This window comes from Vidua chalybeata, chromosome 3 (assembly GCF_026979565.1).
Source record: "Vidua chalybeata isolate OUT-0048 chromosome 3, bVidCha1 merged haplotype, whole genome shotgun sequence".
Taxonomy (NCBI): domain Eukaryota; kingdom Metazoa; phylum Chordata; class Aves; order Passeriformes; family Viduidae; genus Vidua; species Vidua chalybeata.
Genome location: NC_071532.1, coordinates 48,968,741 through 48,994,601, shown reverse-complemented (window position 1 = coordinate 48,994,601; position 25,861 = coordinate 48,968,741). Strand labels below are relative to the sequence as shown.

The window sequence follows — 25,861 nt, the reverse complement described above, 5'->3', positions numbered from 1 at the left end:
ATCATTTCCTAAACAAGCAAGAGAGAAGGCCCTGGCACAGGGCATCCTCTGACTCCACAGCAATTACATCTGCACAGCTTTCAGCACTTCATCCTTTTGTAGCACTCTTCTTCCTTCCTAATGAAGGAGAGAAAAGAAAAGCAAAAAGAAAAGAAAAACATCTGCAGGGCTCAGTACCTAGAGCACTATGTTATCCCTATGTAAATCCAAATATCTCCATGGGCTTCAACAAAGAATTAAGGTGGATTTAGCTACCTGTGGAGATACTTGGCTTCTGACTTATTTTCAGAACTCTATTCCTCATGTAGCAAAGAAGAATCTCTTTACATCAGCAACATTTATTGACGAAGTTGTTCTGTAACATCAGTAGCTATTGTGAGAGGTTACAATGAAATGTGAAAAGACAGAGCAGGAATGTTGGACCTTTCTCTAGCTGGAAGTATCACAGCTGAAGACTCAGTTTCTCTGGTAAATTAATATAGTGAAAGAATTTTCTAGCATCAATCTTTTAGTGTCTCACTTCAACTCATCTTGGCAATTGATAAATCATGTACTGTCAGAATGACTCTACTGATCCATGAGGTTAAAAAGAAAAAAGTTAATTGTCCAGGACCATGAATCATTACTTTGATTGAATCAATGTGAGCTAGATTCTAGTTTAGAAGAGGCTCATGTGTACTGCACATCCAGAAAAGCGTATGTGAATTTTACGTGTCTGAGAACTGGCTCTAGGATACACAACTGAACTGGTAGCAATTTGCTCTGGTTTTAGCTAAAAGTTTCACAAGTGTCTATTATTATAGACTGACACTACTACAACTTCATACTGAAACTAGTACAGATGTTATGGGTACAAACTGCTTTTCTAGAGATGGGTAAGCTCCAGAAAAACAGAGGTCTGTGTGTCACCGGTCACCTGTATGTAAGTTGCCTGGTGAAACTGCTCTTCCCAAAAATTGACATTATCCAAAGTTCCCAGATGCCCTGAGATGTTGGCAAAACATTCCAAAAGAGGAATCTACATGTCCACATAATTTGTGATTTCTTGGACTTTGGAAGGAACTCAATTTCCTGATTGGAAATGTCTTTAGAAGCATCACACACCAGAACAGAAAGATGATGGGTCTCTCTCATGCAGTGAATTGTCCTTGAAATACGACACATCCTCATGGTATTTTAACATACATGAGAGTCCAATTTGTTTATATATTACTTTTCACTACACATTATGAGAACTGAAAGTAGTTATGTCTGTCCTCTGTCTAGAGATGAGAGAACTGGAAGCAAAACTCGGCTCATTCAAAGCAATCACTCAAGACCTAGGTCAAGGTCAGGATTAGAAGTCTTTAAGGAAAAAAAATGCAACAGCTCTTCAGGAAAAAGAAAAAAGAACTGAAAGAGAGGCTTACTGTCTGAAGATGTATTGTACATTTATATTGCCCAAACTCCTTTAGAAACTTATTGGCATCTGTGATCCAGATACTAATGAGCTCTGCCTTTATCCATGTAAATTGAGTATTTACTTTCACTGGTAAACTACAAAGTGTTTCTCTTATTATAAGTGACAGCAGAAAGTGAAAAAAATTATGATGTTATTTTTGTAGCTTGGTATGCAATGCTGCTCAAGACTCACAGGAGAATAAGATTACAAGACTGAAAATTCTTTATCTCTTATTTTGGAAAATCATTTTCCTCTGTCTAATCATTTCCATTATCAATCTACACTGTTCATGTTATTTCAGAAGAGATTGAAATGAGCATAATAACCCAAACCAAGCGTCTTTGATACATATAATAACACAACAATCTTTTCATATGACTCATCTGGTTTTATTTCTTATAACACCATGCAAATGGGCATCCTTTGTAAGATACAGCAACATAATACACTCAAGAACTTCAGGATACTTGTTTGGCAATGGTGGGGTTTTTTTAGCTACCTATTTGTAGCTTAATTAGCAAGCTTTTTATTAGAGTTTTGTACCTTTTTAAACCTCGTCTCATCTAGGTGGCAAAATCTGTAGAAATAATAAATTTCTCTCACTCTCCATTTGCTTCTTAGAAGACTAGTATTTTAACAATATTGCTACCTTGCCTGTTACTCAGCTACTGAAGTTTTTACTGAAGTCTCTCCCAAAGCAGGGGAGACTTGACAGTCATCTCTTTGGTCTTCCATATCCTCCATATCCTGAATTACAGGGAAGATACCAGATGTTTCTAGATGAGCATTTTGCTCTTGACAGGATCATCAGACACATCAATTGATGCACCCATAGCTTTGCTTGTGCTGCAACAACAGCAGGTTAATTTGTAATTGTTGTTCCATGCCACACAAAGCAGCCTGTACCTTTGATTACCCATGGCATTACATTAACACCCAGCTCTATTTTCAACTCCACTTGCATTAACAACACCAAACAACACAAAAGGCCCATTTGCTTTCTGTGGTACAGTGGCAAGGAGAAAACTGCCTGCCTACATGTGAGGATGCTGCAGCTGGTCTCACAAAGCAGCAGCCTGGAAGAGAAAACCCACTCACAATTCAGTACTTTGAGGTAGTTTTAAGGACCTGGTGAGACCCACGCACCTAAATTTGTCTCCAGCATCAAGGTCTTAGAGAAAAACCCCAGCAAAGTGCCCAGGGCAGTCCTGGATTTTTCAAGGTGAAAGAGCCTTTCTGTCAGATATATTTTTAACTAACCTTTAACCATAAAACCTCAAATATTTTCCTTTTACTTACATTTTTTTTCTGACACAAAAACAGCATAGAAAATAAGGAGGGAGGAAGCTTTCTACATCTCTGCAATTATCTCCATCATGACAGAATTTATTCTCACTCACCCAGGGTGGGATTGATGAAATGTAAGAAGTTTTGGAGCCTTATAACTGATGACTGCTCAGGAAAGCACAGTTGCTCTTTCAGCTACTTCTCAACACCAAAAAAAGTAAAAAGAAGTTTAAAAAGTATATTTTAAAATTTTTAGATTCAGATTACGTTCAAGTTTTGTAATGAAAAGGAAAAAAAAGTACACGTCCAAGATTTTCAAGAAAAGCAAAAGCTTCCCATCTCAGAAAGACCTGAACAATCTCTGTAACTACTCATGCGGCTAATTAATGTGTATGATTACTGTGTACCAAACATTGTGACTCCAGGGTTTCGTTAGGGTTTTTTTCAGTTAGAATGATGAGGAAGTTGTTGGGTTTTTTCCCTCAGGAAGTCACAGCGCAAAAAAGGACATCATTTGACCCAAACTCTGAAGCATGACGCGAAGAGCACATCTTCCTTACACAAAGCAGCGGCAATTTGAATTACAGAATCACAGAGTCGGAATGCCCCCGCTTGCCGGCGAGGAGGCGAGGACAAGAAAGCGCAGGGGACATCCACGGGGACGATGGCGAAGAGACGGACCAGCTCACCGCGCCCACGCTTCCCGGCACCCACGGGACGGACTTTCCCCGCGCTGGGCAGCGACACGAACCGCACATCTTCCGCGGGCCCGGGAGGGGGCGGCCCGGGAGGGGGCGGGGCGCCGCCATGCAAATCAGGCCCTCGCAGCCAATAGACGGGCGAGCCGGTCAGATGGGCGGGGCGCTCCAAGGGGCTGAGCGCTCGCCTCGACGGCGCGGGCGCTGCAGCGGCAGCGGCACGTCGGGGAGCGGCGCGGGCGGAGAGACGCGGGACCGGCCGGACTGCCCTGCCCGGGGTGAGTACCTGCCGGGACGGGGGAGGATGAGACAGCGCTTTCCTTGGGGGCCAGGCGGGGTCTGGTTTCTTCACCCCGGGCATAGCCGGTGCTGGCTTCCGGGACGGGGGCACAACCATATTCCCGAGCTCCCCTGAACATCAGCTGAAGTTCCCGGAGGCCGAGACGCCCGGAGCTGCTGCCGGAGGGAAGACAGTGCTGGGCAGCGCCGGAGCCTGGGCTGGCCGTCCCTTCCCGGGATGTCGGTGTGTGTGCCCGGTGCTCGGCAGCCAGCTCAGCCGGCGAAGCGGAGGGGCCGCGGGCCGTGCACCTCGGTTTTGCCTCAGAGTAGACGAAACTGCCCCTTTTGAATCGAGTGGTGAAGTCTGAAGCCCAGAGGCAGGAGAGATGATAGGAAATGCGGACTGGGCTTTTGGGTCCGAAGGTACTTAGCTCTGGTCCTCATGGAATGCAAAAGGGATCGCTGGATTTTCACCGGATGAGAGAAAAACAGAGGCACTTTCAAATAGGTATCTTCTCATCCAGTCGCAACGGATGCCTGTATTTCTACTGCCTTGTTTGTCTGGCTTAACGAGTACTAACATTTTATTCATAGTGCTCATACATGGTTATCTGCTCCACAGCAGATTTTACAGAAAATTTGGTTTATATGCAAAATATAGTAGCTTTTCCTTTGTTCTTGAGTGTCATGGTAGCCAGATCTATAGGTGGGTGCAAAAGTTAGCATTCTTTGATTGCTTCCGATTAAATTGATACTCATTTCCTTCCTACCAAGAAGAACTGGCACTCGTGTATGTCTGACATAACTACATGTCACTCTGATACTGAGAAAGGAAATGACTAGAATAACAGCACTGTCCAAAAATGGACGCTTGCACTTCTTGTTCCTGTTCTTTAGAGGGTATTTTAGCAACTGTCTTTTAAACTGTCAGGTATCAAAATTTTTAGGATGAGAATACAATTTGAATGATAATGCTTTCTTACCAGTGCTGATACTCAGTATTTAAATAGTGGTTAGACTACAAGATGACCATAACTTTTTTTTTTTAATTCAAAACAGACCAGAGGTCTAACAGATGAACAGAATGAATATCATCATTAGGAAAAAGGATGGTTTAGGTGTCCAACTCCTCTGATGACCTTTTTCTCATACTTTTTTGCTCTAACTGCCTTGTATGCCCACTGCTCTGAAACTGAAATTGTGTTTTCAGTCATATGTTATCTTGTGTTTTGGCTGAGGCTCAAACTGCAAATTAAACTCTGTTGTTGAAAGACATCTCCATGAAGAAAATAAGCACAGTACAGAAGATCTCTTGAGACATTAAAATTAGTAAAATATAGTACCTTTTGGGCACTACAGATATCAGTGATGCTATGGAATGCAACTGCATGCTCTATCAGTCCTGGAGAATTTGGGTGCTGGGGGATTAGTCTCCATGTGTGACATCTTTCACTATACTAACAGTATACTAACACTAATAGTAACCAAGACCTGCTTCAGAAGAAGATATGGTAGTTGCCACTGGTGCATAAATAATAGAGAAGGAAGAGAATCTGCTGTGTGAAAAGTCCTCTAAATTTCTCCCCAGCATGGGCAGCACTGTGGGAACATACACTTTGTGCTGGACCCACAGTGACACTGGGGGTGAGGGCACAGAACAAATCCTGGGAATACAGGGCCACTGCGGGACTGTAAGGCATTGCTTTATCCATTTGGTGCACTGGAGCTGTGCACTTCAACCAGGCCTGAGAGGGCTTTCTGTATCTTCTCTCTTTCTGTCAAGGAAGAAGGTCCCACAGTGCTTCCACAGAGAAATGGTCCAATTTTCAGCAAGTCACAGCCAATTCAACACAGGCCTTGTGAAAGAAATTGATTGCTCTGTGTGTTTCCAGTGTCAACACAGGGATCAAACTGACCATTTCCCTTTTCATAGAAAACTCCTTTTATGTGTTGGAGTACTGTGTCTCTCTCCCTGATCTTCTGAATTAAATGAAGATAATTCCTTCAGCTCCTCTTTCTCCAGGAGTATATTTTCTAAAATGTTTGGAGACAATGCCAAATATGCTCCCTTTGACTTTCCTAATGTGATAACTGTTTCAGGATGTACTTTTCCAACTGAGGCCTTATCTATGCCAAGCAGAGTAAAACCAGTCCTTCCCAAGCCACGCCTCATTTAAGACATGGGGTTTTCTTTTTTTTACAATGACCTTTTACTGTGAGCTTGTTTTGTGGCTTGCAATCAGCTGTAACCTCACCAAAGCTTTTCTGCTGCCAAACTAGGTGTTTCCTACTTTATATTTGTGTGAATAACTTTATCTTAATGTGACAGGCTTGACTATATTGAGTTTCCTTTTATTTTTGTTAATTCTTCTCTTACTATCACGATCACCTTAAATTCTCATCATGTCTCCTCCCCTGCCCTCACCCCTTCCAGTTGCTTCTATTCCCTTCCAGTTCAGTGTCACCTGGAGACTGTACAAGCTCATGTTTGGATCTACTCTCCAAGTCACTAATGGAAAATATGGATAATCTCTGAGTGTGACAGATACCCATCCTAATGCTGATATGTTCAAAACCAGTTCTGATGGTGAGAAGACAACTGCTGTGTCAAATATGCTGGCCAGATACACTTTCTATTATCATTTATCTGGCCCATCAATTTTCTTTGCCTCTGGTCATCCCTGTAGTTCAAGAATGACAAAGCATGATGCAGAAATTACTGAGACAGTGTTAACTTGATACAGTAAATCCATCTGAATGCCAAATCTGGGGTTACCACTTATTGCAGTGAAGCCATTTTTGGTTTTGCTTGAATTTTGGATTACTCCCCAAGAGGTGGCCATGAACCACCTCTGGTGACGAACATCATTCCCAGGGAGGGGACTAGGGCTCTTCTAGCCCCTTCTTGGGTAGTGGAGGGGTTCCACATGAGAGGAGTGAAGCAATTTGGTTTTTATCTCTGCTTTGATAGGCTAGATGAGATATCAAGACACTCTACACAATCAGCAAGAGCTCTCACACAGTGCTTGGCACTTACATCTAGATAAAATAACATGTAGTTTTATCAGAGGGAGAATGATGTCGCATATCTTGACTTCTGAAAGCTTATCATGTATGCAGCTTTTGCCGAATCTGCTATGGCAGCTAACCCATTAATTGCCAGGATTATTCTCAACAAGCTCATGTTCACAAAAGTGAAGGAATTACTGCACGGTCCAGCTTTTTCTGCTATGCATTTTCTCTGTGCTGTTTCTGTGGTATTGACAACTCACTTATTTTTGAAAGCAAGAATAAAGCTTGTTTGAGCTTTTGATATGCCAAATCAAGTGTGTCCCTAATTACATCTATATCTTGTCTCAGCTTCACCGGTGCTTTGAATGGCAACACCCATGAGCTGCTAAGTAGCGTAACTGTCATAAAGCCTGACACGTCCTGGGGCTGAGGCTGTGGGTATGCATGTGTGGCTGGCTATAGGGGTTATTTCCTGGCTGGAGCTAGTTTGGTGCAGGTACAGTTGTGTAGATTTTGCAATCGAATCCCAAACTGAGCCTTATGTGTACTGGCCCACATGACCAAATACCAAGAAAACACCCTATATTTAACATTAAAGGATTTTTTTTAAAGTCAAGAATACTTCGCCTCTGATTGTAACACTTTCTAACAAGCCTTAAATATATGTATGTGCTTTTCCAAAAATAATGCAGTTGTTCTGATTTAAAAACATCAGTAAAACATGTTGCTTCTGACTGATGATCACATGCAACCTCATATTTCTATTTGCATACCGACATAATGTCTTAATCACTTATAAATACCACTGTGTGGTAGCAATAGTAGTTATATACATGTGGCATGTACACAGCTATTTTGCTGAGCCAATGTGTTCTAGGGAAGCCGAGGTCATTAATTAGATAATGTGTATGCTCATGGTGCTGTAGTGCCAGTACTGCCTGTGAGTGTGTTGGCTGATTGCCCTGCACGGTGACCTGTAATAATGCCAAGCTGTAGTAATTGCCAAGAAACGCATGGATGGCTGTCTCACTGTTTATGTTAAGTGGTATGGATCTGTCTTAACCGTTTGCCAAGCCTTTGGAGGAACAGTTCACACTCCCTCGTGTTTATCTAGGCCAGTTTTACCTGAAGACTTTGGTGTTGCAAACCAGTGGAGATGGAGAAACTTTTTTTGTCTACAGCACTGTTACCACTGCTCCCCCCTCCACTCAAACAACACCAAATCTAGTTACAATTGCTCATTTATGTGACTTGTGAGGAAAATGTCAAGAGGAGATACCAAGAATCCATTTTATCTATCCACTATTGAAAATTTGTCAGTGGTAATCCATAGTTCTCCAGTGAAAATTTAGACAACCTAGTAAATAGTAGCAGTCAACCCATATAAAACAAGCTGACCTCTCCAATTCAGGAATAATGTTTACTTTCATGGCTACTGAGTAATAACAAGCTATAACATCCAATTTTTTTGTCAGTCTTATCATAAATATGTGAAAAATGGCATATTATAGTGCACTTAATGCACACCAGCAGCATCTCCTAGTTTTGATACTAATGTCTGGGAAAGCTGATAACAGATCCACAGAAAACACCAGGATGGTTAACTGTATTCAATACATCTGAGAAGTATGAGATGCACCCTAGATCCTTCAATTTATAATATGTTGTCATACAAAAATGGAGAGTTCTTTTCTGTTGAAGAGATTGAATTATTATTATTAGTAAAGAAACTGACTGAAGTCAAAGAAGAACCTCCAAAGCTATCAGTATTCTAGCAATTATTGCCTTATTTCTTTGAATTAGAGGCAACAATCTGAATTAATTTTTCCCCCCTAGGTTTTTCCTAGACTTTATGATAGGAAAGGAACCACTGGAGACTTGGAGTTTCTGCCAGATGCAGAAGTAGCCTGCAAAGAATGGAGTCATCCCTATTTCTCTGAATATATCAGCTTGTAATAAATGTCCTGGCACAGGACAGGAATTTTTTGGGAAAAAAATAATATCCTGAGACATTTGCAACTGCAGATATTTTTCTCTAGGGTGACAGAAAGTATAAAGGTGGTCTTCTGCTGTACACAGGTTTTGATGAACATATGAGCTGGGTAGTGTAGTCTTCAGATACACTTGCAACTTCTTTATGGATTTCTGTAGCTTTATAACTGGCATTCAGTATTAACTGATGGATTTTAACTCCTGAATACATTTTGCCTATTTTTAAACATTGTGAAATCCAATAAATTCCATAAAGGATAACTTCCTTTCAATGAGGCCACAAAAAGATTTTGAACTGCTTATCTCTGTCGTAGTTGTTAATCTTGGAGTTCATATACATATATATGATCTTAGAACAGCTTGAGAAGGCAAACTGTCGTAATCATTAGATTTTTTGTTTGTTTGTTTCAGGCTCTTACAGAGGAGAAGAGAGAAAAAAAAGATGAGTAATTTGAAAAATTCAAGCCTGCTGTGCCACCTGTGATGGGCATGGTTGGCAAGACAGGGAATTTGGACTGAAAAGATGACTAATACTCTGCTATAAGCCATTTACTCTCCTGGAAAGATGAAAACCTACTGTTAAAAAAAAAAAGTCTTTTCCCCAAGTAAATTAATATTATCAAATCTATTATTAGGCAACAGATACCAAACAAAAATACTAATTCTGGTCTAAGACAATTGTTTACAAAACAGATAGTTACTAGAAAATTATTATATCTGAGAACTCCAACTCTTAAACAAAAGGCTTCAGCTAAATTTAACACTTTTTTAACCTATGTATGACTTGTATTTTAGTGCAGCAGCAGCACTCTATTTGCCTTGGAATGCAGTGTGTTCAATTCAGCAAGTCCATCTGAGTAGATTTCCATCAATACTACATCCTCTATAAGCCATATGGGAAGTCACTGAAATGTGCTGACGCATACTTAGCTATGAAGTAATTTTGTCTAAGAGCAGGTTATTTCCTAATTGTTCACCACTTGTTTCTTGGGTCATGTCTATTGTGTGTCATGCAATAAAAATCACATTCCATTCAGAGCCAGGATGAGCCACGTGGGTTCCTTTTACCTTCCAAGGGCAAGAAGAACTACTGACAGATATTATTTAGTGGACTTGTTTTGAAATATCTGTTGTTCCTCAAACAACTGAAGTAAAAGCTTCATCCTGTAAGGCCCTACTCAAGGCTGAAAAGATTACTGACTAGACTTTTCGTAAGCCACAAGAAGGTATTAAGTAGCAGCTGCCATTTATGAATGCTGCAAGAAGAAAAAATGTACACTGCCTTCCTTCCCAGCAGCTGGCCATGAAATATGGATGCTGTGCTCAGACTGCTTCATCATTTCACCCTTTGTTCCCAGACTCTGATCACAGAATCACAGAATATCCTGAGCTGGAAGGAACACACAAGGATCATCGAGCCCAACTCCTAAGTGAACAGCCCATATGGGGATAGAGTGTGGATATACAAATGTTAAAGCTGAGATAAAGTTATTTCTATAACTTTTTATTCTTAGGCTATTTCTACATAGTTAACAGGCTTCAGAACATTTGCATGGCAATGTTAGGCAATGTTTGTAGGACTCCCTTTTGTATGTGTATGGGGCTAACAGAAAGGGGATATATGCACATGCATAGTTTTTGATTTTTAGAGTGGATTTTCTTTCTTGTCTGAAATCCCATATTATACGCACTTGTCTGTGCCTGCAGTCTTATTGCAACAGGACAATTTGCATGTTTCTCATGCATCATGGGAAAGCTTGTCACTGTGGTGATTAATACCAGTAAGTAGCACAGTAACAAGAAAAGATGAGCACTGAACATGCCCTCAGCTGACTGTTCTTGCTGGGTATCTGCCTTCAAAGTTGTAACCTCTGCAGTCATCACCTGGCCTGTATTTCCTGTGTGTGCATTTGGGTGTACACATCATGATGGACTGCAGAAGGAACTTCATATTCACAAGGACACATTTACCTAGCCCAAAAATACAAATGTGCAAGTACATGTTCCAGTTTAGATATATGTAGCATTTTAAAATAAAATAAGACTGACAGCTAATCTATTAAACCTCACAGTCTTAGAATTAAGGTAGCTATATACTTGTGGTTATTACTCCCAAGTAGTTGCTGTCTTGATATTCTAATGTGTTAGATGTCTCCTACATAGACTTGTGCAAGTAGTTGAATATATTTAATGTTCATGGTCAGCTTAGCAAACTTTTTATCTAAGGCTGATTACCAGAACAATTTAAATGGGACCTTTGGACATTGTCTAATCCAGGCCTGCTCAAAATGCACAGTTAGGTTCCTGAGGGTCATGTCAAGTAGAGTTTTAAATATCTTCAAGGATGCTGATTCCAAAACTTTTCTGGGCACCTTTTCCATTGTTTCTAAGTGTTTGGGGTTTCCTTCTTTTTTGACCTTCCCCCCATCTTGTATCTGGCTAGCTCTTCTCTTGTTTCCACTTAGGTCTGTTGCATCTTGTGCTATTGCTGTACATTTCCATGAAGGGAAAATGCCTTGCATTAAGCAGTTAGTGATGACAACAAGATCTCCCTTGAGCTTCCTGTTTCTCAGGTTGAACATTCCCAACTCTCTCAGCCTCTCTTCATATGTCAGGTGCTCCAGCACTTCTGACCACCTCTGTTGCCTCCCCATGGCTCATCCCAGTGTCTGTGTGGAGTGACACTCCACATGTGGTCTCTCAAGTGTCAGACAGGAGGGATTGGGTCCCTTTCCTTCCTCACTTTTGCTGCTTCAGCCTGGATGCATGCCTCGTGTTCCCCTACCAGCACACCGAGGTCCCGCAGAGCTGCTTCCCCATCAGAGAACCCAACTTCTACTGCTGCACCAGGCACTGTATGAAGGGAGAGACTGATGCTCATTTTACAGACTGAGGTCTGAAGCTATCTCTAACAACCAGACATGTACCATATATTAATATATTGCTGTTCAAATTACAAACAATACAATCAACGTATACGTAGATGCAAACTTTGCTGAGTAACAACAGCATCTGACAAAGGAGGCCAACTTTTCTAAACCATGATTTGTTAAGTTGAAATGTCTCAAATTGCTGTTCCCCTTGCTCTCCCTGCTTATTTATTTCAGCTCTTTAGTGTCAGTTCTGTCCCTGACACCATCCAAGGAAAGCTTGAAAGTTATTGTCCTCTCTTGGGAAGATCTGGTTCTCCTTTGTTTGAAGTGAGAATTTGAAATAGGAAAAGACCTCTGTTAAAAGTTATTCACATCCTGTCCTTCCTAGATAAGGAAGAGCATGTTGAAAATGTGAAGATGAAGTAGGAAGTAGGCTAGGTGATGCGCTTTGGAAACAAAGAGTAAAAGACAGGACTTGGGGAGAATGAAAGAAAGTGCCAAAAAGTGCCTGATTTTGCAGGACTCTGAAGTCAGGCTTAAATAGATGGCATCCATTTGTTAGGACAAAAGTGTGAACACTTCAGCTGTGGAGACATATCCCAGACAGATACAGGTCCTCAATGCAGAGCTAAAAGATACTAATGTTGACTACCTTAAACATAAGTTTTGGTATGTAGATACAAATTATGTAGGCTTTTAGAACTAAGTACTGGGGAGCTGGGAAAAACCCAGGGTGAAGACTGTAAGTGCAACTGCAACTTGATCTCTCTGTTCCACTTATAACTAGACTCTACTGGATCTGCTGGATCACAGAGATTGTGTGTGATGCTGTCCATGTCACTGGAGAGGAGCTCTTCATAAGTGGCCTTGATCCATGTGTTCATTCACTGATGTCCAGCTTGTTCCTTCGCGATCTTACTCAGCAAAATGCTTGGGGCTTGCAGCAGTGACTGATGTCAAAAGGGGCTGACTTCTGAAGATTCCAGGTACAAAGAATTGGGCTTGAAGTGTCTCAAGTAGGCATCATAAATTATCAAGAGTCTATCACTATTGTCCTTAATGACTCAGGGCTGAAACCCAACTGTGGGGCTGTTAGATTTGCCTTTCCCCAAACAACTGGTAGGAGTTTATGGAACTTTCCAAAGATTTTGTAGGGGAAATCCCTGAGGAAATGTACAGTAGCAACACAGTCAATGTGATCCCATGAACTGAATGATGAATATTAAATTTTAAGTTGTACAACTTTTATTCAGCACATACAGACTCTAGGCAGAGACTTTGTGGAAGTGATAGTGCACAGGCCAGTATTTAATGTGTGATCTTCCTCTGTCCAGGCAACATTGTGGTGTAATCCAAGGCAACACTTCACAGCTCCCTACTCTTCTTTTAATGTTTGACTTTTTAAACTTTCCTGTTGTATTAAAAGAAATAAAACCCCAATATTTTTAGAGATGGTGCAGAATTAGTATATACATGAATTTACTACAGCATTTTCATGTTGTGAATTACTATGTATTTGCTTCTCCATTTCTTTCTGGGGAAGAAAGGGTAGATCTACTCTTACAAAATTACAGATTTATTACACAGGAGCTTTACTCAGTGTTTGCTTGACAAAGAAAACACAAACAGAAAGTGAAATCATTGTTGAGCCAGTTGTTACTATAGTCTCTGTTGAAGGCTGATGATATTTAATTTTTATAAAGTTTAAAGCATGGTAAGCACAAAGTTTACAGAATCGCAAAATTGTTAGGGTTGGAAGGGACCTTGGAGATCATTTAATCCAAATCCCCTGCCACGACAGGGTCACATAAATCAGGTGACACAAGAATGTGTCCAGTGGGTTTTGAGTGCCTCCAGAGAGGAAGACTCCACGACCTCCCTGGGCAGCCTCTGCCACCCTCAATATAGAGAAGTTCTTCCTCATGTTGAGATGAAACTTCTTGGGTTTTAGTTTATGGGCATTTTTCTTTGTCATGTTGCTGGGTACCACTGAAAAGAGTCTGGCACCATTGTTTTGGCACCTGCCTTTGACATATTTATGTGTGATCAGATCTTCTCTCAGTCTTCTCTAGACTAAATAGGCCCAGCTCCCACAGTTTCTCCTCGTAAGAGAGATGCTCCACACGCCTAATTGTTGATGTCTGGTACTCTATGGTCAATGATAGCATCTGGAGACACTAAAGTTGTTTTTTTTTTTTCCTTTTTTCTTTTTTTCCTTTTTTTTTTTTTCTTTTTTTTTTCCCTATCTTGATTCTTGATACTTTCCACATAATTTTTTGAAACTTTTCTTTCCCAACTGTATTGGTAAATGGCATTTCTGTTTCTGAGAGGCTTCTTAGTATTCTTCCAGGAAAAGCAAACTTAGAATGAGGGAAGCCCTGTGACATTTTGGGCAGTTGATGTAATGAGGGATCAGGTGCTAGAGGAGATTTCTCTAGTGAGCAGTAGTGGAAGGTGTTCAGTTATTAACATGTCTACAGATGGTGATAGCTGAAGGTTTGCTATCAGGAGTCTGGTTTTCCCCTCCAAGTAAAAGACTGGCATTTTGTGGGGAGTTTGGATCTCTCCTACTATTCTTTTTGACTTGTCTTCAGAATTCATAGACTTTTTTCCTTCAGTTTTGTTTCTAAACTTGTACTTTCTAGAACAGTGTTCTAGCAGAGTTTTGGATGTGATATCCATCACTGTATAAAATACTGCGAACAAATTTAAAATCTGGTATTTTGGGTTATCTTTGATGAGTTACATTTGTTATCTATGATTTAGTTATCACTATGATGTAGTTATTAGTTACAAATTTTCAACTCTTTTAACCAATATTTTAGTTACTTCAAACTCATTCCTCCTGTTCCTGTTTTACAGGCAGGATGAAAGATCGTTTAAGTGAGCTGCGTGAATTTGCCAGGTTACACAACCAACAGTTTTCTGATAGCGATGATGATGAAAATTCACCCCAGGATATTCTCCTTTATGAGACGGATTATGCCTTGGAAATCCTTCATAAGGACATACAGAGCATCCGGACAGAAAATGACCACCTAAAAGCGGATGTCAACCGTCTCAGAAAGCAAAACACCCGCTTCCTTACTTCCATGCGCCGTCTTAGTAGCATCAAACGAGATACTAATTGTATTGCCAGAGACATTAAGAGCCGTGGAGAAAGCATCCACAGGAAACTGCAGGTAATGAGAGATTTCTGTGAAGATGCAATAACAAAATACGGAGCTATGTCTGTCATTGCGAGGGTGGCGAAGAACCACTATGTTGACCTCATGCACACATTTCAGGATGCTATGTTTGATTACAATGCAACAGAGATGAACCAGCGGGAGAACTGCAAGATTCGAATTCAGCGGCAGCTGGAGATCATGGGCAAAGAAGTTTCTGGCCACCAGATTGAGGAGATGATTGAGCAAGGCAAATGGGATGTCTTCTCTGAGAATCTCTTGTCGGATGTTAAGGGAGCTCGCGCAGCCTTGAATGAGATAGAGACGCGGCACAAGGAACTGGTGAAGTTAGAAGGTCGCATTAAGGAAGTTCATGAGCTCTTTCTGCAGGTGGCCCTCCTAGTGGAGGAACAGGCAGACACCTTTGATGTTATTGAGATAAATATGCAAAATGTTGAGGACTATGTAGGAGATGCTAAAGACCAAGTGAAAAGAGCTTTGGAATACAGGAGAAGACATCCCCTCAGAACAATACTCTGCTGCTGCTTATCATGTTGTAGAAGGTGATGGTCCCACTGGACCCACAAGACTGACTTGAACATCTTCAAAATCAGGTGTTCTTTCCAGAGACTGTTCTGTAATGACAAGCCCTAGAAACAGGGGGGATATTTTGCAGTTGGTTTTGTTCATTGCCTTTTTACTAAATGTGCTGAAGGCTGTTTCTATTTCTGAACTCCTAGAAATGTTGATAAAACTATTTTTAATCTAATTTTTATTGAAATGTTCTGTTACTGTAACTAGAGGTGCAATATCTCTACAATGATGCTCATTTCCTATAGGCAAGAAAGAAGAATGAATAACTTATCATAGGGAAGATGAATACTTTCAAAAAGTAACTTTATTCTTATTTGTCAAGTGAGGCTGCAGGTGGTGAAGCCTTGTTGCTTGGGGCAACACAGTACACCACAGAATCAGGAGGTTTCAGTTTTAACTAGTTTGGAGGCTGCTTGATACAAATTTGACAAAATACTGAGCCTGGAGCAGCAGCAGGACACAGAACCAGTTTCTCTTTCAACTTGATTTTCAGCTGTCAGGAATCTTAACAGAAGTGGCTGCACCTTAAATGAGAATATGCAAATTTTTCTCCATTTGTGTGCAAATGACTGCTTTTTTTCCATTTTGAGTACCCAACTCTCTCAAGGTGGCTAAAAGCACTGCAACACTGAGGCATCTCACTCTTAACTTGAGCCACTCTCTGGACTCTCAGTTTCAAACCTGCCATGCTTTCATGTTCTGATGCATTCTTCTGCCAATTAACACTTCAGGCAGAGGAGAAACATGGAGTGGCCTTCTGCAGAAACACGTGTAAGAGGACAACAGTTATGGGGTTGAGAAAGCATTTCAGGATCTCCTGTACTGGCACATACAGAAGAGGCAGGTTTTAGTGGAATGACTAGCCTGTCAGTACACTTTTATTTTTTATAAGCATTGACCAAATATGGGTTTTTTTATATCTATTTTAAATAAGATGAAGGATTTTTTTTTTAATATGCAATTTTACTTGTGTACAAAGATTTTGACTTTTCTCCAATTGTTGGGAAATCTCCACCTGGGAAAGCAAACACAACTATTTCTTCAGTATATCTGAAGAAGAAAGAAAACAGTTTCATGCCATTTCAGTGCTCTTTTCAACCTTAAAAGGAAACTCTCCTTTTGTTGGACCCTGCCCTTACAAAAGGGGAAACCAGTATTTTTGGAGTATTGCAAGGAAATAAAAAAAGTGCAGTCCTGGTAAGCACTGAGCATTGTCAGTGAAACATATTCACAAAGTCTGGTGATTGATCACAGCTCCTGCTTCTGGAGGTTTTCCAGCTGTATTTCTAGGTGGCTTCCTACACTGTGATCTATTGCTATCCTTTGAAATAATGCAGGACATTTTTTCAGAAATTAATTTTTTTTAACTGATAGTCCTATTTATACCAATTTTAATAAATATATTTCAACATTTCAAATATTTTGTATTTGAGAGTTTTCCTCAGATGTGCATAGATGTACACCTTCCTGCACCAGTTGCAGTGAAACTTCTCCCTTCTTACCTTTTGCACTTTGATTTTATGTGTGAAAAAAAAAAACCCAAACATTTCTTACTATTTGTATTAATATAACAAAACAGTAAAATAAATCCAACTTCCAAGTTTTCATATCTTACTGGGAAACAATTTTAGCCAGACAGGCTTTTTTACACAAATAGAAACCAAAGGGATAACTCTTCTCAGAAACTGAGTGTCCCTTTTGCTGTAGCACCTGTCTCTGATAACATGGAAGAGTGAGGAACACCGATCTCCTAAACTATAAGATATTTTTGATATTCAGTAGTGTACTGGTAATATCAGTGTTATGCTTGTCTGAGGATGTCTCCAGTGAGGTGTTCAAACTTGAAATGGGAGAAAGGAGGGTGATGAGCTGGGACCACAGCCAGTGGCTTTGGTGCTACTCAAGAAGACAAAGTTGTTTACTCTGTAGGTACTGCCATTAAGTCAGTGGAACTGTGCATTTGTAGGGAAATACCCTAAACCTCCGAGAGTCAGCATGTGGGGATAAATCAATGAAGAATTAAATACTGTATTTCCTTTCACATGCATATTCCTAGCACTTACCAATGTTTTTGATAAAAAATATGGGGGTTTTTTTGTGCTGGTTCCTTTTTTGCATCTACAAATGGAATAAAAGATTTAATAAGAAAAACTCAAAGTGCCGAGTGTCGTACATTGAATCTGCAGCTCTGAATAGTGTTTTGTGCTGTCAAAGTTTAGTTTAAAAGTTGCTGGACTAAATTATGAGTTGGTAAAAGGAGATTAAACAGGGCCTAGAAAAAAAAGTCCTAATATTTGTTGCCATGGTAAATGAAATGTGTTGCATCTTGAGATAGACTTACTATTGTTTTTTCCCCAAAACACCCAAGAAAAATGAGTTTCATGCATTCTAAGATGATTCTCTAGTTAAAAAAAATCAAATTTATTCTGGCAGTTCTGAGAGACCTTGATGATTTCACTAGTAGATATGCAAAACTAGTATTCAAATTTTTAGTTTGATTTCAGGCACAGGGAAAAAATGGTAATTGTATACTTTCTCTCCTGACTTAGGGCTGTTGCTGTAGGGGAAAAAATGAGAATTAGTCAGAAACCAACCTGAGACCTTTTAAAACTATTTTTAAGATGCACTGTGAGTTCAGAGACACTTAAAAATGACTTCCAGTAACTGAAGCAATCATTCTATCATTCTCTTCTTGCAAACACATCAATTGCTTAATATTTTGGGGTTTTTTCTACCCTTCAGTTGTGTAAGAACTCAAATTTAGCCAGCGCATGAACTTGCCTAATCACAGTTGAACAGACTTTTGAAAAAAAACCTGATCACACTATAGCTGCAAAGACTCATGCCACACCGGATGAGTGGAAGAAGATGATAAAAGTTGCTTGATAATTTGTTAGCATACTAATAACAGAAGCTGCAGAATGGACATCTTCTGAGGAAAGCTGCCTTTTCCTTCTGAAAGTCATCACAACTCCTATGCAGATGTGTGTAACACATTCTATAGGTTGGTAGGGCTTTTTTTCCCCTCTTCCTTCATATAGCAAACACTTAAACTGGGTTTGAGGGGTAAAGAAGTATCTGACGGGATATTTTAGCTTTTAGGGTGCTGTTACTTTGGTTTCATTTCCTACTGAAGCTGAAGCTTCACAACCCACACCACCAGTCAGCCACCAACCAGTCCTTTCTGAGGACAAAGAAGAACTGGCAACCAGGGGCACTTTGCTCCTTCTAAAAAATGAAAGACAGCACATCATACATATAAGAGACAAAAAAAAAAAAACCCTATTACAAAATATAATGTTTAGTAGGTAGTGGATATGCATATGGGTTTCCATTACATCTTGGGGAGATATAATGGATTTTTTATTAATTTTTTTATTAATGGGTTTCATTTTAAAGAAATGGCAATGTGACAATTTCTTCCTCAAAATGAAGGACTAGACTGTGGACACACTTGCAGACATGATCAGGTATCTCTGGCACATGTCTTGGGAGAAACTTCTTGAAGTAAAGGGATAGCTCTTAAGATCCAGATTTTTTTTTTTCTGGAAGCTGAGCTGAGTAGCTCTGCTAAACTGCTGCTTTTCTAATCTAACCTGCATTAAGGATGTTTTGAATGCACAGCCCAAGTTGTATGTTTATTATTTCTTGAAAACAAAACATGTTCTCTAGATTTTTGAACCATGGTAGCTATTTGAAATTGATTTGAAAAAGGAAAAAGCTACATGGGGTTGTGGTTCTATCTCTAGGAAGGTATCACAGATATAATGAAGGCAGGAAACAGTGTAATTTAATAGACACTGTATCTGGTGGTTCTGGTTAATACATTTCAAATGCAATGGTATTTTCACATGGATCCATACTGTTTGTTTCTCTAATATGTAAGAAGGCAACAGCAGATCCATCTTCCACGTTTTTAGCATATTATGTAGTGTCTTCATTATGGTTGAGCCAAAGCAAGTAAAAGCCAGCAGAAAAGAGCTTCACATTCTTACCGTGCACACATTGTTAGGGCACCAAGTGCACAAGAAAAAGTAACATTTTACTGTGTTTCTCAGAAATGGTGTTAGATGTAAACAGAAAAATAAAAAACCTAATTGACAGTGTTTCTCTACTCAGTACTTTGCTGAAAGGCACAGCCCTACTGAACAGAGAACTATGGCATGCCACTCATTTCAAGGCAATGATTCGGCATGACAAGTTCCATTGGAGGAGCTGTTCTTTTATTCATGAGCTCCCGCGTGTGAGTAACATGCGTGGTACACGAGAGCATACACGTTATTTTCCCTCACAAGCATGCCTAGTGTCCCCGGGGTCTCTGAGCACTAAGAGCTGAGGAGGTGCAGGCACCACCTGCACCTGCAAATTCGAGCCCCGGACCCCTTGCAGAGGGGCAGGGACAGCCAGGGTGTCCAACACCCGAGCACGGAGTGTGCTCCCGTTCTGCTGGTGGGGAAGCAGACGGCCTCCGCCTGCCTCCTCGTGCGCTGGAGGCTGGCACAGGCCCGTGGCCTCAGCCTGTGCTGTGTGGAATATGTTTCTCACACCTCAAAGATGCCAAAGTTTGATGCCATGCAGAATGTCCATTTTCTCCGCTGGAAAACAGCAGCGAGAGTGGGAGCCAGTGCCACGGTAAAGCCAGAGAAGTGACACTTTCCCATTTCTCCTCTGATGCAGGGAAGAAGGGGGAGGTCCCAGGGCAAGCAGCAACCGGGAATATTGCGATAGGTGCTTCACTAGACACGGCATATAGTGACGACTGGCAAAAAAATCTTTCCCCGGCGATAATTTTCCTCCTAATTAAGCGTAATTGATAGCTTTGGACTTTGTTGGTTTTGGTTCTCCTTCTACGAGCGAGAGAAGATACATTCCAGGAAACACTTGGACGGAAATAATAAAGTGTCGGTGCCTTATCGGCACAACCTCTCCACTGCCTCTCACGCCCGAGGAGCCCGCCCGCACCACGGCCCTGCCCACTCGGAGGGGAATGAGCCCGCACTGCCCGGAGTGCGCACTGCCCGCAGACCCCGCACTCCGCCGCCCCCGGCCCAGTGCCGCCCGCCCTGCTCTCCCCCAGGGGCGGGCCCGTGCCGGCGCCGCGCACCTCCCCCGCCTCCCCCTTCCGCTACGGGCCCGGCGCCCGGCGGCGGGAAGGCGGTGGCAGGAGGCCCGGTCGGCCCGGCTCGGTCCAGTTCGGCCCGGCTCGGTCTCGGTCCGTGGCAGCGCTCCCCGCCGGGCCTTGCCCGCCCGCCTCCCGCCGCCGGGAGAGGCCGCCCGCGCGCGCCGCCCGGTGCGCTCGGCGCCCGCCGCGCTGGGAATGAAGGCGGGAGGGAGCGGCGGCGGGGGGGGGGGGCGGCGGTGAGGGGGCACCCCCGAGGGTCGCGGGCGGCCCGGGGGGCGGTTGGGAGCGTGGCCGTGAATGTAGGAGCGGCTGCGAGCGGTCCCGGTATCTGCACCAGGATGGCCGAGTGGTTAAGGCGTTGGACTTAAGATCCAATGGACGCATGTCCGCGTGGGTTCGAACCCCACTCCTGGTAATTGCCGTTTTTTTATCGGGAGCCCCGTCCCGACGCGGGGCAGGGCGCCGTGTTCTGGGAGAGACGCGGCCGCAGGGAACCGGGGGCTGCCGGGACGCGGCGGGAGGCGCACGAGGGGCGGGGAGCGGCGCCGGAGCGGGCGGATGGCGGCAGCCCGCATGGGTGTCCCGGTGCTGGGCGGCCGGCGGGGGCAGTGCGGGCCGGGGGAAACGCTGCGGGCCCGCGGGAGGCTCCTGCAGCCACCCTTCCTTCAGCTTTGAAGTCTGCAATTAAATTATGAAATTAAACACAATTTTTAAAAAAGAGTTTCTGTATATATATACACCCATATAATATCTGTATATAAATGTCTGCGTATGTAGGTATGTGTAATATATGTATATATACGTGTGTATACACATATATATAAACACATAGACACATAAACACATATACACGCATTTTATATATATACATACACATCTATACCTACATATACATACACATACATACATACATACATATATACATATATACACATACATATATACACGTACTCGGCCACAGCCTCGGTGGTGGAGCCTCCAGCAGGGGCAACAGGCACCTCCAGCATTGTCGCCCCCGCATCGCGACTTTGTTGTTTATAATTTAGGTTGTTTTTTTGTGGAGGTTTGTTTTTTTTTTTTGTTCTTTTTTTTTTTTTTTTTTTTTTTTTTCCCGGTTCCAAGCCCTTCAAAGGCTGCACGTCAGCCTGTCAGAGTGCTTTTTACAACGTGAAAGTCAGTGTAGTTCCACATGTGCTGGGGTGTGGAGTGTCTGCAGGTGTCCCGCCTGCTGAGGTGTCCCTGGCCAACCCGGAAGGGTGGTAGGAAGGTGATCCCCACTTCTGGGGCAATGGTCCCTCGTGCTGGCTGTACCCTAAACTGTGCCAGGGCTTAAGCTAGAAGTTAAGCAGAAGGAGCACGCAGGATTTTCAGACTGCCCTCGTGCCTTTGTTTCATTTCGCCGGACACATGAAGCTGTTGTTGTACGTGTTGAGGTGTTTAATGTGCTGGGGCATGGTTCTGTTGTTTGGGTTTTGTGGGTTTTTTGACAGAGTAGTATCAATATGTTTAATATATTTGAAGGCATGGGAAGTATAAATCGAGCACTGACCAACATATTTTTAAATAGTAGTGTTTGTCAGAGCATGCTGATCAAATTCTAACACGGGTAAATGTAGTTGTTCCCAGCCACCCTGTTCCAAATAATTTGAAAATAATCTGAAAAATTATTCTAAACTTTTGGTCCAGATATATCATGTGATGTTACAGACTTATTGAAGGATAAACATTCAGAAAAGGGATAACAAATCATGGTGGGCATTCAATGTAATATGAAATAGAAGTTGAAATATAGCAGGATATTTTATTATATGCCCACATAAAATGATCTGGCATCACACATGTGAGCATGGTAAAAATTATGACAGTTCAAGAGTTACAGAGGGAAGCCTGGTGTGTGGGGAATTTCTAGGAAATGCAAGTATTTATGTTGTCTTTTTTGAGTGTTACCACAATAAAATTGTAAATGCAAAACATACCGCAGCTTCTGGAACTGTTCATTAAGAAGTGGTACTGCCAGGTTCAGATGTTTTTTGAAGTAAACACTCATTTCTATTCTTCAATAAGGTACAAATTAGTGAAAATGTGTGCATGTTTGAGGGCACATTTCACCTGTAATGTTGTCATGGTAAAATGCCCTTGGAAATCCACATCTTTACATACAAATTGTGTAATCCTGCTTATATGCTTATTTACAAGCATTTTTGAACATATAATAAGTGCTCGTGTAGATTTTGTGGATGCAGTGATGATTTTGATGAAAACTTGGCTCCAGCTGCGTTAATTACAAGGATGAATTAGTAGTGGCTATTCTGCACTGTGAGAAAGAAAAAAGAAAAGTAAAAATAATCACAATTTTTTCAAGAAGAGTAATTGCTGAACAGGAAGAAAAAAAGGCAGTTTTAATGATAAAACAATAGAGAAAACTGAATTTCTTGGTTAGAAATGTCCAGGTACAGCCTGTTTCCTGGTAAGATTTGTTTTGCTGAGAAATTCTCTCAATCCTTTGGTGAACCTGTGTTCCCTGCTTCTTAAGACAGCTTGTTAGAGCATGTGCTGATCTGGAATGGAACAGAAGATTTTTTTAACTGTTCTGGCTCTCAAGAAATACCCACAGAATCTACTTGCATCAAGTATATCCTAATCCCTTCCCACACTTTTCCATAAAGGAAAGTATAAGCTTCTAGGGTTATTGGTTTCTATTTTAGGTGAAGTGACAGGGTGATGCATTGTATTTCAGCCCTGGAGCTGAGCATTATTTTAAGATTTTTATTTTATTGAGCAGGTTCCTTTCTTTGCTTCCTTCTTAAACCCTCATGAATTTTTGGTGGTTGTCCTTGCAATTTGGCATTCTTACATTCCCTTTTTATATTCTGGCCTTTAGTTTAAACTATATTGCTTTCTGTTGGACTCCATTCTGTGCATGAGTTGTTTTTCTAAAGGTGTCATCATCTGAAGGAACCTCACCTTGTTTATTGAAGAAAGTGGAAAAAGCATGATGACTAGTGCTAGAAACTGGAATAAAAAAGGAGATTTATATGCAGACAGTTGAATGCTACCCTGATGAACCAGGGGTGTTTTTCATGCCTCTGCATATTTCCTGTCTGATGAGAAGCCATTCATTTAAAATAGATTTTTCAAAAGTAATCATTCATTTTCATGTTCCCTATTTTGAGGTCTCTGTCTTGAGAACCTCAATCTGATTTGCAGGAATGCAGAGCTTTTGCAAAAACAGGGGAAATCACCTATATTTTACGCAGTCTCTGAAAAAAAATATTATATGACTCTGAGTAGTCAAATTTATTGGAGATACTTGATATGAATCTTTCCATACCTCAATTTCCCATTGTATAAAGTGGAAGTTATAAAAATATACCGTTTGCAAAATGAGCTGCTGTGAAGTAAATTCATTCTTGTTTGCAAATAATTCAGATAGACGCTTAGGTAATCTGGACATGTTAGACAAGCCCATGAGTGGACTATGAGTGAATCAAAAAATAACACGAAAGAAACAAGCTACAGAACTAGTTTGAGCTGTGAAGACTTTACAAAGTATTGAACAACTACTTAGCCAGCAAGCACTTCATATGTGCTGAACAAGGTGGGAGTCTTATAGAAAAACAGCAATCCATAGCATAACCCAAAATTCTGTCTCAGTTCAAAACAGAAGGGGCTCAAATCAATAAGAAGGCCACCTATCGGTAACTTAATTAGGTGATATTTCAAAATACTTTAATCTTTTTTAAAAAAATTCAGCAACATTTTTTTGGTTTTGCATTTTAGCATGTGTTGGAAGCATGTAATTTTTTACTTGAGTTAAAACATTCTGCTCTCAATGACCATGTTGAAATAAAAGGTATAAAAAGGGCTGTGAAGTTTTTGATCTATTACATGATCTTATATGTAGGATGATCAATAAACCCTCTTATTCATTTTGCAGAATTCCTTTAAAGTCTGTAAAGCAGGACTAGTCTCTTATGTTAGCAGGAGTAACTGCATGCAAAGTACTTGTTAATTTTTGAACTGTTCTCATTTTGTGACCTTTGTGGTAAATAAGAGGGGTAGACTATTTTCTGGATTCCCATCATTCTTGGGACGCTTGTTCAAAAATTACCACTATTTAATGCAGATGGTTGTGTCTCTGTTTATACATGTATTTATACAGGTTCATTTTTAATAGGTGCTGGGCTCTTCATCTGCAGACTGGCTCTGATCTTACCTGCAGGTTCTTAGAATCATTTCTGTTGGACTTGATAGCCACAGCACCCAAGTGTCATTAGCAATGTTAGCTAATCCTGCCTCCTTCTCCAGGACATTACAACACATGCTCCCAAACAGATCCTTGCAACATTTTATTACTTAACTATTTTTCTCTCTTTCAGTAAGGAAAATTAAGAGATTTTAAGCTTAGTTAGTTCATTCCAAGCAGCAAGCTCTGGGGAATTGTGCTGTAGTAGAACATTGATGGAAGGGAACGAGGGTCTGTGTATCACTTACTGGAGTATAAAGCCCTTTGTTTTATTTATAGTGCAGGTGGAGGTAGGTTCACTCTTAAGACTGACAGATGAGACCTGCAAGTCTTACCATGGTCACTTAGAGCATCATCACCCCCAGCATGAGGATGGCCTAACAGCCATCAAAAGAGACCAGCTGCCCACACAGCTGCTCAAGTTGATGTCTGGCATTTTAGCACAAAGCCACTGGCAGAGCAAAGGGCAGTAGCTTTGCCCTGTGTAAAGGGGTGTGAACACATATTCCTGTTTGCCAGATTCTCTCATCAGAAGGAATATATGCACGTGGTAACATTTTACACCAGCATTATTTACCAAAGTATATTGCTGAAAGTGTCAAGAGACTGGCCTGTGCACTAGAACACCTTCAGTCTGGGAACATTTTCCCTTGTGCTGGCTTTGCTGTGGTGGAAGCAGCCTCTATAAGAAAGAGCAGACAAGTCATGATTTACACTCCAGCAGCAAGGTTTGGCAGAACACCTACTTAATGAGGGACCCTGAGTGCCCCAAAATAAAGGCAGCATAATGCAGAATGTTGAAGCTAAGATTTCTGGGATCTTAGAGCACTGGGCTTAAAGCATGGTAACATTCATTGTCTGGTATATTATTCTTGGCTGTGTTAAACTTAACTAAATAAATAGATTCTTTCTTGCTGCCAGGGAAGTGCTTTTGTCTGAAGACCATAGAAAATGTGCACGGTCTTCTGAAGATGGTCCTCTTAAATGTGCAATAACAAAAAATGCCTTCCTTCCCCTAAATATTTTGAGAGAAGAATGCACTTTTCAGATTCCTTCATTTCCCTGGATTGCTCCTTCTCTTTCACCATCTGCTCAGCTGTGACCTTCTTTCTGGCTTGGAAGTGCTGCAAGATATTTCCTTCAGACCTCA

General features: G+C 41.3%; 1 protein-coding gene and 1 non-coding gene across 5 annotated transcripts; both read left to right on the top strand.

Moving 5' to 3' along the window:
• Positions 1-3,649: 3,649 nt before the first annotated feature.
• On the top strand, positions 3,650-17,482 carry STX11 (syntaxin 11). 4 transcript variants are annotated; one of them, XM_053938842.1, is made up of 3 exons: positions 3,657-3,704; positions 12,370-12,568; positions 14,445-17,482. In XM_053938842.1, the coding sequence occupies exon 3, from the start codon at positions 14,450-14,452 to the stop codon at positions 15,314-15,316; it is 867 nt and encodes a 288-aa protein (XP_053794817.1). In that variant the 5' UTR covers positions 3,657-3,704; positions 12,370-12,568; positions 14,445-14,449; the 3' UTR covers positions 15,317-17,482. The 4 variants fall into 4 exon arrangements, with proteins under 4 accessions (XP_053794818.1, XP_053794817.1, XP_053794815.1 ...); XM_053938840.1 differs by having other exon boundaries at positions 9,121-12,568; XM_053938841.1 differs by lacking the exon at positions 3,657-3,704 and adding an exon at positions 6,277-6,292 and having other exon boundaries at positions 9,121-12,568.
• A 3,315-nt stretch (positions 17,483-20,797) lies between these two features.
• TRNAL-UAA (transfer RNA leucine (anticodon UAA)) lies at positions 20,798-20,880 on the top strand. The gene has a single exon. It is a non-coding gene; the product is annotated as a tRNA-Leu (tRNA).
• Positions 20,881-25,861: the final 4,981 nt, after the last annotated feature.